At 37.9% G+C, this 18,356-nt stretch overlaps 1 protein-coding gene across 1 annotated transcript in view; it reads right to left on the bottom strand.

Annotated features, from left to right (window-relative positions):
* LOC127455384 (transforming growth factor beta-3 proprotein-like) overlaps positions 1 to 7,018 on the bottom strand; it is a 47,050-nt gene extending 40,032 nt beyond the window's left edge. Inside the window, exon 1 of the mRNA XM_051723239.1 lies at positions 6,335 to 7,018. Within this exon, the coding sequence (XP_051579199.1) occupies positions 6,335 to 6,680 (346 nt within the window). The 5' untranslated portion in view covers positions 6,681 to 7,018. The remainder of the gene's footprint in view (positions 1 to 6,334) is intronic.
* Positions 7,019 to 18,356: the final 11,338 nt, after the last annotated feature.

Consider the following 18,356-nt stretch of genomic DNA (forward strand, 5'->3'; position numbering starts at 1 on the left):
CAACCCTGAAAAGTCCCTCAGTCCCTGCCACTGAAAAACACCCCCACAGCATGATGCTACCACCACCATGCTTCACCTTTGGGATGGTATTGTGCACAGATGATGAGAGATGCCTGGTTTCCTCCAGACATCATGTTTGGAATTGAGGCCAAACAGTTCAATCTTCATTTCATCAGAACAGAGAATCTTGTTTCTCACAGTCTGAGAGTCCTTTAGGCACTTTTTCATATGTCTTGCACTGAGGAGAGGCTTCTGTCTGGCCACTCTGCCATAAAGCCCAGATCGGTGCAGTGTTGCAGTGATGGTTGTCCTTCTTTAAGTTTCTCCCATCTCCACACATGATCTCTGGAGCTCAACCAGAGTGACCATCGGGTTCTTGGTTACCTCTCTTACCAAGGCCCTTCTCCCTCGATTGCTCAGTTTGGCCGGGCGGCCAGCTCTAGGAAGAGTCCTGGTTGTTCCAAACTTCTTCCATTTAAGAATTATGGAGGCCACTGTGCTCTTGGGAACCTTCAGTGCAGCCGAAACCTTCTCCAAATCTGTGCCTCAACACAATCCTGTCTCTGAACTCTGCAGGCAGTTCCTTTGACCTCATGGCTTGGTTTTTGCTCTGATATGCATTTTCAGCTGTGAGACCTTACATAGACAGGTCTGTGCCTTTCCAAATCATGTCCAATCAATTGAATTTGCCACCAGTGGACTCCAATCAAAGTGTAGAAATATCTCAAAGATAATCCAGAGAAATGGGATGCACCTGAGCTAAATTTCAAGTGTCATAGCAAAGGGTCTGAATACTTATGTCAATGTGATATTTCAGTTTTTTCTTTTTAATTAATTTGCAGTCATCAAAAATCTAGTTTTTGCTTTGTCATTATGGGGTATGGAGTGTAGATTTATGTAAACATTTTTTTTTTTTTTTTTTTTTAAATGAAGGGGTCTGAATACTTTGTGAATGCACTGACTCCAAAAAACTTGTTTTGTTCCCAATCATGTCAACTGTAACTGAGAACATTTTTGAGTTGATATGACAAAGCAATCAAAAGTTATATCATTACAAAAATAATTAATCATAGTGTCTAAAAACGCCTCCATGTGTCCAAAAGCATCTCCAAACAAATAAAACATAATAATTGTACATAAGAACTAATTACACATGCAAACACAACAATGACTAAAGGTTTGCATAGCATACAGACATGATTTTAGTAATGAGATTTCACAGAATGAGTTTCATTCTGTGTCATTTGAGTCATCATTGAGTCTGTGTCATGTATTTGGCGCCATCTCCTGGTGGTCATTTGTAACATTGTGTTTCATGTGGATTATCTAATGATCTATGCATCTGATTACCTTGTGTGTGGGTTCATTTGAAAGATAATCACGTCCTCTAAGTAATGGTATGTGATATTTTATTTTCTGTTTGTTTTTCGTGAAGTTATAAACGTGGCTCATAAGCAACACCAACATATTTGTCAAAGACATATATTTAGCTATTACCAGTGGCAAATTCTCAGGGCCAGCAAAGCCTTCTCTGCTGGCCTAACATGCCAAATAAATAAATATTTTTCATCCTTTCATTCTCAATCACCTTTTTGCCTATGTATTTTTAATCGCTTTCCACTCTTAATTAATCTATAAACAGAGAAAAACCAAAAGTTTATCCAGTCAGAATGTATTCCTTGATGCTTACAAGCGAAGCCTGACAACTGTTTTACAAATCGCATGCCCAAAGCCCGAAGCCAAGCTCGTTAGCAGAAGCAGCACGTGAGTCTGAGCTCCACCCCCTCAGACCTTCAGAATTTCCACAGAATCCCTCAACAGTGCAAATGAATGAGCAACTAAAGTCAGATTGTCAGATTCATCAGCCAATCAGACTGATTTATTTGTTCTTGGTGGATGTGATCTTTAGGATATCCACCAGGCCTTCTAGCTGGCTTTCAGTGACGCAATCACACTTTAAGTGACGTAATTTGAAAGCGAAGAGCGCAAGATTTTGCTGATGAGTCGACTGTCATTACTACCACTATCGCCGTTGAGAAAGAGATCCTTATGGATTTACAAACACGAGATGTTCTGCATGACCATGTGATTGCTTAATTTACAGGAAAGGAGGACTGATTTTCACTTCAAGTAAATTGGTAAGTGCTTTTTGCATTGTTATAGCAACATCAGGAGTTTTCTAAGTGTAAATTAGGCTGCTTGAGAATTCAGTGTCGGATCAAGTTTTGAAAAGTATTGCTGCATTCCATTCAACTCGGAAAGTCAGATTTTACAACTTCCTACTAGTCAGAATTACAACTTGTAGGGTACAGAAATTCTCAACTCTGATTTTGCCGAGATGCAGGTGCATGATGTCACACAAACATGTCAACACTCAGGGAGATGGATCTCCTAAGCAACCAAATTGGCCCGGTTGCTAGGGAGGGTAGAGTCACATGGGGTAACCTCCTCGTGGTCGCTATAATGTGGTTCGTTCTTGGTGGGGCGCGTGGGGAGTTGAGCGTAGTTGCCGCGGTGGATGGCATGAAGCCTCCACACGCGCTATGTCTCCGTGGCAACGCACTCAACACGCCACGTGATAAGATGCGCGGGTTGACGGTCTCAGATGCTGAGGCAACTGGGATTCGTCCTCCGCCACCCGGACTGAGGTGAATCACTACACATCCACGAGGACTTAAAAGCACACTGGGAATTGGGCATTCCAAACTGGGAGAAGAAAAAAAAACACTCAGGGAGATGTACAAAGAAAGTGATAAATATTCACTTTAGTAATATTGATAAATGAGTTTGTTTCCACATTACATGATATTAAAGCTTGTTTAACAAACGCCTGCAGAAACAGGTGTATAAAACATTATAATCTCTTTTGATAATCGTACACCTGCAGCACAAATACTAGTGCTGCAGCATTGTTTATCAGTTGGGTTGCTAGGAGACATCTCTAATGAGAGTCAAACCCCTGCTAAGCTAATGGGAGCGTTGCAGTTCCGAATATCGGGGAATGGAATGCATTTATGTTCAGAGATATCATGTAGGAATATCCCTCATCCAGCTTGAATGGAACGCAGCATAACCGTGTACCCTGACGGAACGAAATTTATTGCAAGCAACATTTAAATCGCAAATATTATTAGATAGATTTTTCCAGGTATTATAGACCTCCTTGGTAGATTCATATGAAAAATTATGATTTTTGAATGTCTGTTCGGGAGACGTTCATTTCACAAAACAGTCATGCTGCAGTTAAAATTAGTCTTGCTTGAGCATTAAGTGTCGTTTCAAGTTCTGGCTTTCGTGCGTGGACATGTTTTTAAAATGTCAATTGGTATTATTAGTTAGCTGCGACATAATGTATGATGCCCAAAGTCATAGGGTGTCTTATTCATTGTGAAACTGTTTTCTTAATGTCATGAATCACACTGAAGGCCTAGACTTTAAATTCACGGCCCACCACTGGCTATTACTCACTATATTTTTGTCTGTGAGTAAAACAAATAGGCTGGTTTTATTCTACTCTATGAGAGCTTTCTAACACATATGACACATGGCTATTTGATCAGTTTGATGTTTTTACTGATTGCAATAATATATGCAGTGCTATGTTTATTTTATTTTTAATTTTCAGAATTGATCAAAACTGAACACTTCTGATTTGTCTGCAAATTTCAAAGCATGCTACATGCATTGGAAAGTAGAGCTTCTAAGCTTCAAAACGATTCCTATTTTTGTTGTGCTAGTCAAGACTAACAAATATTTTTACAATTCTTTTTGTTTTCTGTCGGCAGACCCATCCGAGCTTAAAGGGTGATTTAAACCATTTAATATTACAGTTCCTTATAAAGTTGGCGTTTTATTTTACTCATTTTTAATTTTTTTCTTGCAATTGGCATTTGGCGAGTGTTAATTTTGCACCAAACAAAGCCAATTTCTATTTTAAGATTTGTTCAAATTTTGCTCAATTCTTGAGATTAATTTTGGACTCTGGCCATCAATGTGAATGGCTCTTGTTTCTTTATTTTTCTTTTCTCCTGGTTAATGGACAAACAGGTCTGGAATGGCAAAAATGCCATCCAGTGATGTAACTGACATTCCGTTATTTCTGAATGCAAATATACACAAAGACAAGAATCCGTAGCCTGCTTTTGTTCTCAAAACCTTGAGTGCAGGGACGCTTTCTTGACCACTGCTTCAATGAGAAAATTCATGGAAAAGCAAAAATGTGTAAATGATTCCACAAGCTGCAACCTTCCGAAGTGCAACGCATGAAAAATCCATTAGTTTAGCTGATGTGAATGGAACGTGAATATACATTACTCTATCACCGTGGTGACGGCCACCACACTGTTCAGTACTGGATTTACTGAAACTGAAAACGGCATAATGGAAAGGAAAGAGATTTCTCTGCCAATCCAGTGTTAAGGCAGCGAATGTGGCTCCTCTCACTCGAGCTTATCTGCTAAAACTCCTCTGTTTGCACTGCAGACAAGCAGCTCTGATGGGACTTTATTTTAAAATAGCATTCTCAGAGAGCAGACAGTTTGCCACTGTGAAGTAGAACACAAAACATAACACGTCAACTTTAGAGGTAGCCTGAACTGGGTTCCAAAAAACATCAGTGTGAATGTAGAGTGGACTGAAGTGGACCAAAGAGTGGGACAGTGTGAATGCAAAGAGAATTACTGTAGGTTCTGTTTTGGTCCTCTTAAAAAAAGTCTCGGTGTTTGTTAACCTCATAAATAGAGAGTTTTCCATATATTTGAATTGGAAAAATTAAAATGACTGGTAAGTGGCCAGTAAAAGTGGGCATTCACAATATGAGGTAATCATATTGTGTCTCAAGGATCTTGTGAGTTTTACAGTGGTATAGCCAATCAAGTCTACAGCATAAATCTTACTACTGCATAACTTCAGAGAGTTAAACAGCAGTGATCCGGTCGGTAAAACACAGACTGCTCTAAATCTGACTGGACTGTCTAGTACTGGACTCTTGTCTCACCTTTGGACAGTATGACAGCTTCACAGGACTCTGTCCTTAAATAATCTGGGGCCCATCTCAACTTGGACTAAACCCAGAGACTCATGGAAAATCGGTGGGGATACTTCTGCATTGACCCTCAGATGAAAGAGGAGAGCAGACTAATCATATGAAATCATTTTCAGATGCCAAGACGTTCCATTTATTAACAAGAGTGATAATAAACTCGGTCTTCTATTTCTTCATAGCGTGTGAATATGCAGTCGTGAGCATGTTCAAAAGATTTTATTGCATGCCTGTTGTTCTGATGGTCACAGTTTATCATAACTTTAATTACCATAACATTAACAAACATTATTACATGATACCATAATGCTCAACAGATCAAAGAAAGTACATTCAAAGAGTTTGAAACGTCAGGAAAATTAGATTCAGATTTTCTTTTTAGTGATAAAGCGATATATATATATATATCTGCCAGGCTGACTAATATTTGGCCATTTTGAATGTATCGGTTTGTGCTGATAACTGTAGACGAGAGAAAGAAGGACAATTAACAGAAGTGGTCATTCCGGTTATTGTCAGTGCCAAACAATTTAAAGTGAATGTTGAGTACATTTTATGTAACATAAGTGATTATTTAAATTCAGCCATTTTATTTGCTATCATTACATTTTTTTTATTTCTGCCATCGGCCACCCTGCTCTTTTGATATCTGCACTGGCCATTAATAACTTGTATAGGTTGATGAACATTTCTTATTTAAATGTGCATGAACTACTGATATGTAAATCACTATGTAATAGTTGAATGACTTATTATATAGTTATTTTTTTACCAATGTTGCTATAAAGTGTTACCATAAATACAATATTGCTTCTCCATCTATGATTTTATAATAAAACGTTCATGAATTACTAATCTGTATTATATATTATGTATTGTTTGTAAATTATTTATTATGTACTTATTATACTGTAATGAATATATAGTTGTTATAAAGTGTTACTGTTAATACAATATCCCCTGTCAATCTATGATTTCATATTTAAATGTACTTGAACTTTTGGTCTGTAAAATATTATGTAATGTTTAAGGACTTATTATATAGTAATAACACTGTAATTAATGTATAGTTGGATTACCATTCATTTCATTCCCCCTGTCTGTCTCTGATTTCATATTTAAATGCACTTGAACTATTGATCTGTACATTATTTTGTAATGTTTGGTAATGACTTACTATATAGTTATTCAATTGTAATGAATATGTAGTTATTATAAAGTGTTCCTGTTAATACGATATCTTCTGTTTGTATATGAATATCCATATCTCCACTGTGGTCTGTGGTCACTTACTGTTTTCAGGGGAGCCCTGGATCATGTTGAATTTGTGTATTTCTTTAGCGTAGTACTCGGTCTCAGTGTTGTCCTGTCCGCAGTTCTGCTGTCTGTCGCGTCCTAACTCTTCCAGCAGTTCCCTAGTGCTGTTATAAAGGGCCAGCACTTGATAGGGCACCTGACTAGAGCCCAAGGTCTGTGGCGGGCTGGTCAGTCTCAGTTTGCTGAGGATCTGACCCCGGATGGCCTCCACCCTCTTCTTCTTGATGTGGTCGATGTCCACAGTGGTGCAGGTTGATAGAGACAAACTCATAGTCACACTGTTCAAAAGAAGCACAAACAGCAGTCCTCTTCCCAAATGCATGATTTATTCTCTGCACTTTACACTTGATAGTAATTATAAATAGAGTTCCAGTTCAGTTAAAATAGGTTTAAATGAAAAATAATGGTGAATTCCAGGTTCTCCTCACTATGGGCTGGAGTTCAAGTGCTGAGCCTGTTTTCCCCATGAAATTCCATGCTGAAAACTTATTCCACATAAGCATTGCACAATAATCCCAGAACATCCTTAAACCTCCATCATTAGAACTTTAAAAGAAACGCAATGGTCACTATCACGTTGTCCATCCGTATTTTCTCCACAAACAAGCACTTTAGAACTTTTTCAAGACTCCCCTGACAGATGTGCGCACACGCTGGAGCTTCACTGGACTGCAGGCTTATTTCGCTCCAGCTGCACTTTATAGTCAGAGCTTCAGTGACGTATGCGGTGGGAGGAGTCAATCTCACCCAAACTGCTCTCTGCAAGTTTCCCAATCATGCAATTACTTTATATAATAGCTAAGGCATATTAGAAAATGTAATTGCACCTTATGTAACTTACAGCAATGGAAACGAATAGAATATTTTAGAAATTAGTTTGCAATCCTAATCATCTAAACGCCAAACGTCCTTCTCTTACACACACACACACACACACACACACACACACACACTCTACCTAACAGCTGGGTTTTTATAACACTTTTGCGCCCCCTGCTGGATGTTCACACATGTTCACAGATTAAAAAATTACCCCCGTAAAAAAAGAAACGGATATTATTCAATATTGATTGTCATTGACATCTTAATTGTAAATAGGCTACAGGTCCATATAGTGAATAACTGCACGTCAGTGTGTTTATAACAGAGTCATTCCAAGACAGGACGTTTGTGTAGGCCTATGCATCATTTGATTATGTGCATGAAACACACAAAGTATTTTGCAAACTTAAATACACTTAATGAATTCAAAATTATATAATTATAAATGTATCCTATTAGAACATTATAGCATGTGAAGATGCTGTATTTTATTATAAATATTTAAAGGAGTATTTTGCAATTTTACATGTATCTGTATAGCCAGTCATGCAAATTCTGTTTAAAACATTTCTAAAGGAAAAAAAAAAAAAAAAAGCCAAAACTTTGCCAGGTATGTGTATATATATATATAAACAGGGTAGGGAGGGTTACTTTTGAAATGTTTTCCACTACAGATTACAGAATACATGCTGTAAAATGTCATTTGTAATGTATTTCATTAGATTACTCAAGGTCAGTAACGTATTCTAAATACTTTGGATTACTTCTTCAGCACTGGTAGATTTTTTCACTTGTTTTGACTATATAAACTCTGCCAGTACAGTAAGACAAAATACACATGTTAGAAATTAATTCTCTGAAAAACCTAAATATCTTATGCAGTGTTGTTTCTAAAACAAGATAAATCTAATTAATCTTGTTTTAAGGATTTTAAGATATTTTTACAGGAAAACTACAAAAATTATCATCAAGAATATGATTTTTGCCCTAATATCAAAGGTCTTACTAGAAAAATAGAAATTATGATCCAACATGAATTTTCTTGATAAAAAAATATGATCGTGCCTGGTAACATGTGCATGTAAAATGGCTAGAAATAGCATTTAAGCTTAGCGTAAAGCTGACAATTTACACAAGCTTTATTTCTATTTCTTCTGCTCCAAACTTACTTCAAACTTACTTCTCTGTCTGCTCGTATGAATGTAACACATCATAACAAAGTGTTTCACCACTGTTCAAATGCACTTTGGATCACATCATTTATATGTATAAATGTTTTCCATCTGAAAGGACTAAATATTAAATGAAACAAATGACAATAAAATGCAAAGTAATCTCTTCAGTAATCAAAATACTTGTTGAATGTAACTGTATTCTAATTACTAATGATTTACACTGTAACTGTAGTGGAATACAGTTACTTATATTTAGTATTTTAATCTCGTTACATGTATCCCGTTACTCCCAACACTGTATATATATATATATATATATATATATATATATATATATATATATATATATATATATATATATAGTTTTAATCAAAACAGAATAATTTTGATTAGTAGTCATTTTGTAATATTCCACCCGTCATGAGTTTTGAATAACTAACATATTTATTTGTATTTATTTAGCTTGAGATAATGCAATTAATTAGCACTTGAGGTTTTAAATATTTTACAAAAATGTATTTAAACAATCTCGTTTCCAAAATGGAAAAGGCACCTGTTTCATAATAATTTGACAATCATCCTAAAATGATGTCTGTACCCTCAATGGTGTCAAGAGAAAGGCAAAACACTGAGATATGCTGAAATGATTTGTGTAAAAAAACAATGATTCGAAGGTATTAATGATTATGCTATTAATATTTATAATGTATTTTGCTGTTTAAAGTCATAAAGATATTATTTATGTACTTAATGTGACTATTTTACCCTTTGTTTGAGTAACACCATAAACATCTCTACAATTTTCCGCTGTTGTGTATGAAGCATCATTCCCCTTTTAAAGAAGCTGTAAACGTTATTCAGATTCCACCGTCCATTACATGCTTCAGTTTGTATGAAATAACTGATATGACGTTGCAGCTGGAGTTGCATATTAACATTTCTATATATGGTGAGGTTCAAGTCCCTTAAATCAACATCCATAGGCTATGACTTAGTAAATGATACAAGACACCAGATTACTGGCACTGCACCAACTATCCCTTGAATAGTAAAAATAAACTATACAGGATCAGTGGATGTCATGGGTTTATTAGTGACCCAGTGACTGTTACTTTCCAAGAGATTTAAAGAGGACAACAATCAGATCACAAACATTACCCCCCTCAAGCTCTCTCAGTGCCAGAGAAAATGAGACATGTGATCTTATGATGAATTTCTTGCACTTTTGAGGATGGTTTGAACAGTAGCTTCATTCATTTGATTAACTGCAGTACATCTCAGTCTAATCTAATATTGGCCTGACTATATCATCCATATGGTATCTATGCAATCATAGTACATTTATTGCAATGGTGACACTAGGCAGAACTTTAAGGAATGCATACTGATCCAGATCACTGTGCACAAGCACTGTTTATATACAGAACAAATGTGCATAGGCCTACATATCACTATATGTCATATCTAAAATTCTGTGTCATAAATCTATATTCCTATGTACAGTATAGGCTACTAACTGTTAGCTAAAGGGCCATAAACGTTTACATTTGGTCCTTCTCAATATTGAATATTTGGTATCATCCTTTCATTTTTTTTTTTTTTTTAAATAAAAGTAAAGAAAAAATGACAGAAAATAAATTGAGGCATTCAATAGCTTGGCATTCAGAATGAAAGTTTTAACACTTTTGTTTGAAAGGTTGACATTACTGAAGCAAATTTATGCATACAGATTTCATCTTAGGTGTAGCTGATGAGAATTTGCATTTATTAGTGCAATATTTTGCCATTGATTTAAAACATTAACTATAGCTATATTCTTTGTGAGTAACACTTAGAAAAGTCACATACAGTAGGCCTATTACACCGTATACACCATAAATAGTCTTTGATAGTACATAAAGAACAGTTAAAAACAGAAAGGAAAAAAATATTATATTATAGATAGATAATATATATATTATATAATAAATAATATCATAATAATATTATTATGCATAATATGTATTTTTAAATCTGTAAAATATTTATTTAATATGAAAAACATTAAAATGAATATGTATGACAATGAAAATAAATAACAAAACCTCGTTTAGAAAGAAAAACAAGCAATTTGTTTTTCTGGTACTTTTCTTGTGTCGTTGAGTGACGTCACTTCCAGGACGAGGTTCCGTTATAAATGGACGACACACTTCAGCTCGCAGACGGTGGACTGACAAAGAATGTGAGTTTAATGCACATTAAACTGTTTTTAGAGCTTCATGCATCCCACTAACTCAAGGGCGTAGATTTGACATGAACACTGGGGGGAGAGGGTTACAGTGTGAAGAAATTACATGTTTCCATTGATCATTGAATAAATATTGGGGGGGGGGGGGGGGGGGTGGTTGTACTTGCTTTTTTGATTATTGTGGGGGTTACCTCCCCCCATACCCCCTGGAATCTACGCCCCTGGTTCCATACCTTGGAAATCACAAATGTGAAATTCCAGGTAAATGTTTCTAGGTTTGTCATGAGTGTGGGAGCCCTGCAGAGACAGAGGGATCGAGTTAAGTATGTAGTCACTTGGATGATGAAGTTCCTGTGCTCTCCTCTGCCCATCCTCCCTGCTGGCATGCTGGTTTCGGTGGCTGCTGAGATCAAACACACAGTCATGAAATGACACACACACACAAGCAGAACATTCACAATAAAACACAAACACTGTTTGACTTCTAAGTGCTGTTTAGAATCTTGTGTGTGAGCACTAAATCACTGAATAAGGTGTGTGTCCAAATACTCTTAACTCAAATATTCACATGTGCATTTTCAGTGCTAAACTAATATTTACAGTACGGCAATGTAGCCAAACTGCTTCACTGCTTTTTTAGAAATAATAATGAAAGATTATGCCAAACTACTTTTTTTCTTCAAGAATTTCTAATGATACTTTATGCCCCTTTATGCTTTTGGAATATCCACAGTTTTCCTGAGCAACCACTGAGCAATGGCATGATGATTCTGATTGCTGCTGGACTGTTTTCTGTTTCAGGTCTCCATGAAAAGCAATGGAAAAACTACCGAAACGAGCGATCCAGACAGAGAACCACAACCATTTTAAGTGTTAGTTGGAGTAAAAATGAGTTCTGGCTCAACTTGTGCAGTTGTTGGCTGTCATATCATCTATAAGTAGTTAATGATATCAGTGTTGCCATCGCTTCATCTCATCTACTTTGACATGTAAGGCACAGTCAAAAGACGGTCATTGCAACTCTACTATCGCCACCATGGAGCCGCATGTTTTTAATATGGTAAACATCACACTATTAGCTATTATGACACGGGTCTCTGGAATACTTGATTCTGATTCTAGCGGTCTGATATCTCTGAGTATCAGACCGCTCATCCGGGTATTGCGAGTCATCTTTCCTTTTTCTCATATCACTGTGTGATCTCTACAAGTAAGCTTATAAAATAATTTCAACTCATATCAATGTTTCATGTCCATTTATTTATTTATTTGGCAAGTAGTCTTGTAATAAGCTGGATAATGAGCAGTCAGATGGTCGTTTTCACAAAATAAACACCAACTGGAATTTCTTTTCACATAATAACATAATTTCAACACAAATCAATATTTTATGTCCTTTTATTTATTTATTTGGATAGTAGCCATGTAATAAGCGTGATAATGTATTATCGTAAGGGTGATTCAATTTATTTTGTGATAACAACCAGCTGACTATACATTATCCCTTTAAAAACATACGCCATGTGAGTGAAATCACTGGAGAGCGGAAAACGGGCCTCCGTTATGAATTGTGGAACACAGGAAAAAGGTGGATATAAGTGTTTGAGGGGTATATGAGGATGATTCTCATGAAACCTGTCAAGAAATTGTCCTGGTCCTATTTTACTCCAAAATCAAAAGACAAATATAAGAAAATAGAACTTGCATATAAGTCTACTTTAAGGGCTAGGTCTGTCGCGATTATTAAATAATCGTCTGATAGTGGTTATTTGATCTAACCACGGTTATTTGAGATAACCGCAATTAATCACATTTTAATGCCCAAATAAGGGAATTTTAAGCGAATATATAAATGTCATGAACAACGTTGTAACAGGTTCTTTAACTCTTTCTTAAAATTAGGAAATGGGAGCCAGGCAAATTTCCACAATAACTGTCATGCACACACAGCACACACAAACACTGCAAACGTGTGTCACTTCTCTCCCCTCTGTGGCTCTCAGCTCCCTTTTATCACTCTGTCACCTCCCAGAACAGCTGTTATTAAAACTGCCCACAGGAGTAACTCTTTACCGCTCTCCATTCACAAATCGGCGCTCGACCACGCCCCCACATATCCCCATCGCCCGACTCAGGTCGGTGTGCCCCCCCCCCCCATTTCTAGAGAGGAAGTCTGCAACAGCCACCTGTGCCCCCAGTCTGTGGACCACCTCGAACTTAAATGGCTGAAGAGCCAGATACCAATGGGTGATCCACGCGTTGGTATCCTTCATGCGATGGAGCCATTGGGGCTGGGCGTGGTCCGAATAGAGGGTGAGGGCCAAACATTCCTTCTCAATGGTGCCGTACCTTGTCTCTCTCACTGAGAGTTTCCGGCTGATGTACAGCACCGGACGCTCCTCCCCCTCAACCACCTGGGACAACATGGCTCCCAACCCCAGACTGATGCGTCAGTCTGTAAAACAATAGGGAGAGAGAAATCAGGAGAGTGTAAAAGTGGTCCGCCACAAAGTGCAGCTTTCACTTGAGTAAAAGCCTGTTAGCACAGCTCCGTCCACTGGACTGGATCTGGTGCTCCCTTTTTAGTAAGATCAGTCAGCGGGCTGGTGACAGTCGAACAGTCAAATAGCCACAAACCCACGGTAATAGCCAGCCAGCCCCAGGAAATATCTCACCTCCTTTTTGGTCTTGGGTCTTGGGCAAGTCGCAATCGCTGCTGTCTAATCAATTTGGGGATGTACCTGCCCATGTCCCAAGTGGCACTTCCAAGTGCACACTTCTTCGGGTTTGCCGTGAGCCCCGCCCACTGCAGCAATCACAGGACAGCCATCAGGTGCTGCATGTGTCTCTGCCAAATATTACAGTAAATGATGATGTCATCCAGATAGGCAGCGGCATATGCAGCATGTGGGTGGAGGATTCTGTCCATAAGCCGCTGAAATGTAGCTGAGGCCCCAAACAAACTGAATGGAAGGGTCACAAATTGGTGTAATCTAAACAGAGTGGAAAATGCAGTTTTTTTTCACGGGACATGGGAGTCAAAGGGATCTGCCAATATCCCTTTGTCAAATCCAGTGTCGAATAAAAGCAAGCCGCGCCTAACCGATCTAGCAGTGCATCAATATGAGGCATCGTATACGTGTCAAATTTAGATACCGCATTGACTTTTCGAAAATCCACACAGAACCGAACTGACCCATAGGTCTTTGGTACTAGAACCACCAGGCTGGACCAGTCACTGTTGGATTCGTCTATTACTCCCATATCGAGCATGGCCTTAAGTTCCTCCCGTACCACTTGTTTCTTGTGTTCGGTTAATCTATATGGGTACTATATGTACCACTACCCCTGGGGTCATCTCAGTGTGGTGTTCTATGAGATTTGTGTGACCAGGCAGAGGCGAAAACACATCAGAAAATTCCCTTTGCAATTTGGCCACCTCTGTGATTTTTGTGACGGTGAGATGTGGTCTCCACACGAGACCAGGGTGACTTGATTTTGGGGTTTTAAATTCACCTCTGGCCCAAGCTCCTCCCTCTGTTAAATCAAGTACTTTATCTTCCGGTGCGAACTCTCGTAGCCGAGTACCCCTATTGTACAGTCGGGACTGGTGTTCTTGAGCCTGTAACAAATGCTCCTGTGATAATCGCCCTAGTGTGTTGAGTTTTGCTCTCAAGTTAAGAACATACTGAATTTCGTTTTTAGTCTGTGAAGGTCCCTCCTCCCAATTTTCCTTTAGGAAGACCAACACGCCACGCAGCCGACGTCCATACAGTAATTCAAATGGGTCATAAAAATGTCCGGGTTCCCCACAGCGCCAGTAGACTGGCCCAGGCTTTCCCCCCGCACCCCTGGCAGCGGAATCACCAACCTGCGGGGAAGATGACAGAGAGATAGAGGAAGCCAGCGGTTTAGAGAAACCCAGAGAATGGGGTCCGGTTTTGGTGGAATGCAGCTCCGTTTCCGGGGTGCAAGTACAGGAAAAGGGGAAGGGAAGGGAGAAGGACATGAGGAGAGAGGAGAGAAAGCGAGAGAAGTGGGCACGCTGGCCCCCAGGTACGCTGCCAAATGATCCTCTGCCAGCTGAAATGCCTCCGTCAGCAATGCCGGGCAGTGGCACTGGACCCACTCAGCCGTTCCTTTCGGTAACCGGCCGACAAACTGTTCCAGTACCACAAGGTCAATGACAGCTTCAGCATCGCAATCCTCTGCCAGCAGTCAGAACTGTTGTACGGCAGCGTACGGAAGCGCTACTGGTGTTGTTCAAGGTTACGGCCGACCCATTACAAGATGGCCCGCTTTGCATCCGCATACACCAGGACGTTAGCGACTGGAAGTTGTTGGGCCACGAGCTGGGCTTCCCTGGACAGCAAGGGCAGCAATCCATGATGGTGCGTTTTCCTCAAATATCCCGGGTTTTAGCATCACTGTAACAGGTTCTTTAACTCTTTCTTAAAATGAGGAAGTGAATTTCCACCTTCTCTCATCTTTATTGCACAATTCAATTTTCAGTGTCACAATAACTCTCATGCACACACAGCACACACAAACACCGCAAGCATGTGTCACTTCTCTCTCCTCTGTGGCTTTCAGCTCCCTTATCACTCTGTCGCCTCCCAATGCAACACAGATAAGTTATTATTAAAATTGCCCACAGGTGTAACTCCTTACTGCTCTCATCTCCCAGTCTTGCTCTCCATTCACAAATCGCCGATCGACCACGCCTCCACCTCCACAAGCATGTTTGTGTCATTCAGTTGAACTCTGAGCTGTACAGCGGATGTTAACCAGAGCAGCTCCTGTCCGGAAGAGCATGTGAAGTGCTTCTCAAGCACTCTGATTCGCACGCCGTCTGCAGAGGTTCGTGCCAAACTCCTGCGAAAATATAAACGAACAAATATAAACTTTGAGTCATCCAACAACAAACTAAGTTTAATATTTTTAGCTGTGATGATTTTAAAGTGATGAATTAAAGATGCCACTTTTTATAATGTTTAATACAATAACACAGAGTGCCACAGAGAACGAGACATGCTTTATTTCTGTGGCGTGATAAAATGATGAAAGGAAATCTCAAAGGTTTTGTTCATGAGAAATAAGGTGCTCCTGGGTTTAATCAGAGCATTAAAATAATGTGAAAGGGAAGAAAGTATGACAGAAATATTTTACTATTGCATAATTTAATATAAAAAATATTATATAATGTAAATATAATAAAAATATATATTTTATATTATATCCATTTTTTATTAAAATACATATTTTTAATGAGTTCCAAAAACAAGTGCAAATGTTAAATTGACCAAAACTAAAGTTGACCAAAAAAGAGAGACATATTTTAAGTATTTAGAAATATTTTGATATTTAAAACTTTATTTTTCATGTTATCATATAGTTTTAAAGACTTAAAAGGAAATCATACATCCCAATTTTATTATTTGCTTTATATAGTAAAATATGTAAAAAAAAAAAAAAAAAAAAAAGGTTTGAGGTGTATAAAGCACAAATACAATTTATATGACATTAATTATGAAAGCCCTAAAAGATACAATGAATCTTTATAATCACAATTATTTGTTTGACAATTAATCGTCAGCCAAATTTCATTATCGTGACAGCCCTATTTAGGGCCATCATGACCGCAATGCAACAGCAACAACAACAAAAATACAGATTTGATTTAAAAAATTTTTTATACATAATAGTGGTACTCTCATGGTACTGCCTTTCATTTTCAATGACTTTAATAAATAAAATAAAAATCAATGTACAACAGCATCCTTTTACTGCAATTCATTCAAAACAACAAACATGTTATGGTAATAAGAACTGGGGATTAAAATGTGCTTAAGTGTCCTAAAAATAATGTCACAAGGCAAAAAATCATACCCCACCATCAAAACCACCAATACAAAATGTACACCTCTCTTTAAAACTACACCTGCATTAAACACACTTTTATAGGATTATCAGCTAAATTAAAAAAGTTAAAACGTGATGAGGCACAAAAGAAAATGTAAAAGGTTAAATTGTTCTTGCTAAACAAATATTGTAATTCATAAATTGTATGAATTTATGGCATTTAAAACATGACAACCTGCACTATTGCCCAAACCTGACTTTCATGAATGTCCTCAGAAAACCTTTAAAATCAGCCTTTATAATATAGTTGACCCTTGTCTGAATGTATACCAGTGTAGTTTGATTATGTTTGCTTGTTTACCCAACAGCTAGAACAAGATAATTGCCCTTGTGACAACTAGCCCCAGTCTCATCTATAAGTGTATGAAGTGTATACAAGTTTTTGAATGGTATATAAGTGTATGAGGGAGGGTATAAGTGTGGGAACTGCTCTAGTCAGGCATGATCCAAAATAGCTTCACAGGGGAAAAAAAGACCATCTCCTCTCATTCTGAAAATAGTCAATTGAGCTATGATGGCGGTTCTGTGAGCGACTGAATAACGGTCCAACTTTAAATGATGGAATTCCTCCGGGCACACTGAGGGTGGGCAACCCACATATGGATTTGAAAAAAGACACATTTCTTATTCCCAAATTGGGTCTGCAATGAAGCCAGAGGCCTGCAGGAATTCAGTTACTTTCAGCATACAAAACACACAAGAGCAAATGAACTTCCGTTCCTGGGGTCCATCAGCAGTATCAGTATTTGGAGACGGCTGGGGGAATGGGTCGCTGTCTGTGCATTCCTATTGCAATGAGACGCTTCGAGTGAACAAGACTTTTCTTGCAATTAGTCAAAAAAGGGCATGCAGAAAGAAAATAATGACAATTAAAGCAGCATTATTAATTATAAAAAATAAAAAAGATCATGCCTGGGCAACGCTCAACTGGTCGTGAGTGTGAGTGTTTGCGCCCTCTACAGCCGTATGAGCACAAACAGTGGGTGTTTTCGCATAAAATGTATAGGAGGTCCATGTAGATGAAGTGGCGCAAAGCCTAATTTGCTGTTTTTGTGAGAAATAAGTCATTGTGCTTTAGACATAATCAATATAATTAATTCTACTCACATTCTCTATAATTTACTGGAGTCTACATCCAATTAGTCACGACGAACACTGTTTCCATGCGTATAAAGAGCAAGTCATTATGGTGAACCTGACGTTTACAAAGGATGCAGCTACTGCGCAAAATAACGTAAGCATTTTGCCAACACACTTATGCCTAGACTTAGCACATACTGGCATGCAAATACCAAAACTTCACGGCCACACATGCACTGAATTAGTTTTTTAATTTATGCATTTCAATTTCATTACAAAATTCCATCAAACTGAATTGTTTAATGTTTAACAAAATTAATAAATTAATACGTTTATAATAATTAAAATAATTATTTTTTCTTTTATTTTATAAAAGATTAATCAATTTAATTTGATAGAATTGATAGAAAAGTGCATGTCCACTGACTTTGTGTGTAGCGTATCCCACAGCACTGCACTTATGGCGTAGCAGTCTTTATGCCACCAGGTGTTGACAAAAGAAGCTTATTTTATTTTATGAGTGAGTTGCTGAGTCACTAAAGCAATTAATTCTTTAGAAAGTCGTTCATGACCGAAACATTGGTAGTGAATGAGAATTATTCTTTCACTTACAGTAAAAGATTTGTTCCAAAATACTGATTTGCGTACAAATGAAACACTATTAGTATGAGCACTTCTCATGCTTAAGACCCAATCACAACTGAGCTGATATTCAGCACAACTGAAAGATTACTTTTTAGAAAATTTAGAAAATGTAAAAGTCTGAATGGAC

Source organism: Myxocyprinus asiaticus, chromosome 17, assembly GCF_019703515.2.
Source record: "Myxocyprinus asiaticus isolate MX2 ecotype Aquarium Trade chromosome 17, UBuf_Myxa_2, whole genome shotgun sequence".
Classification (NCBI taxonomy): domain Eukaryota; kingdom Metazoa; phylum Chordata; class Actinopteri; order Cypriniformes; family Catostomidae; genus Myxocyprinus; species Myxocyprinus asiaticus.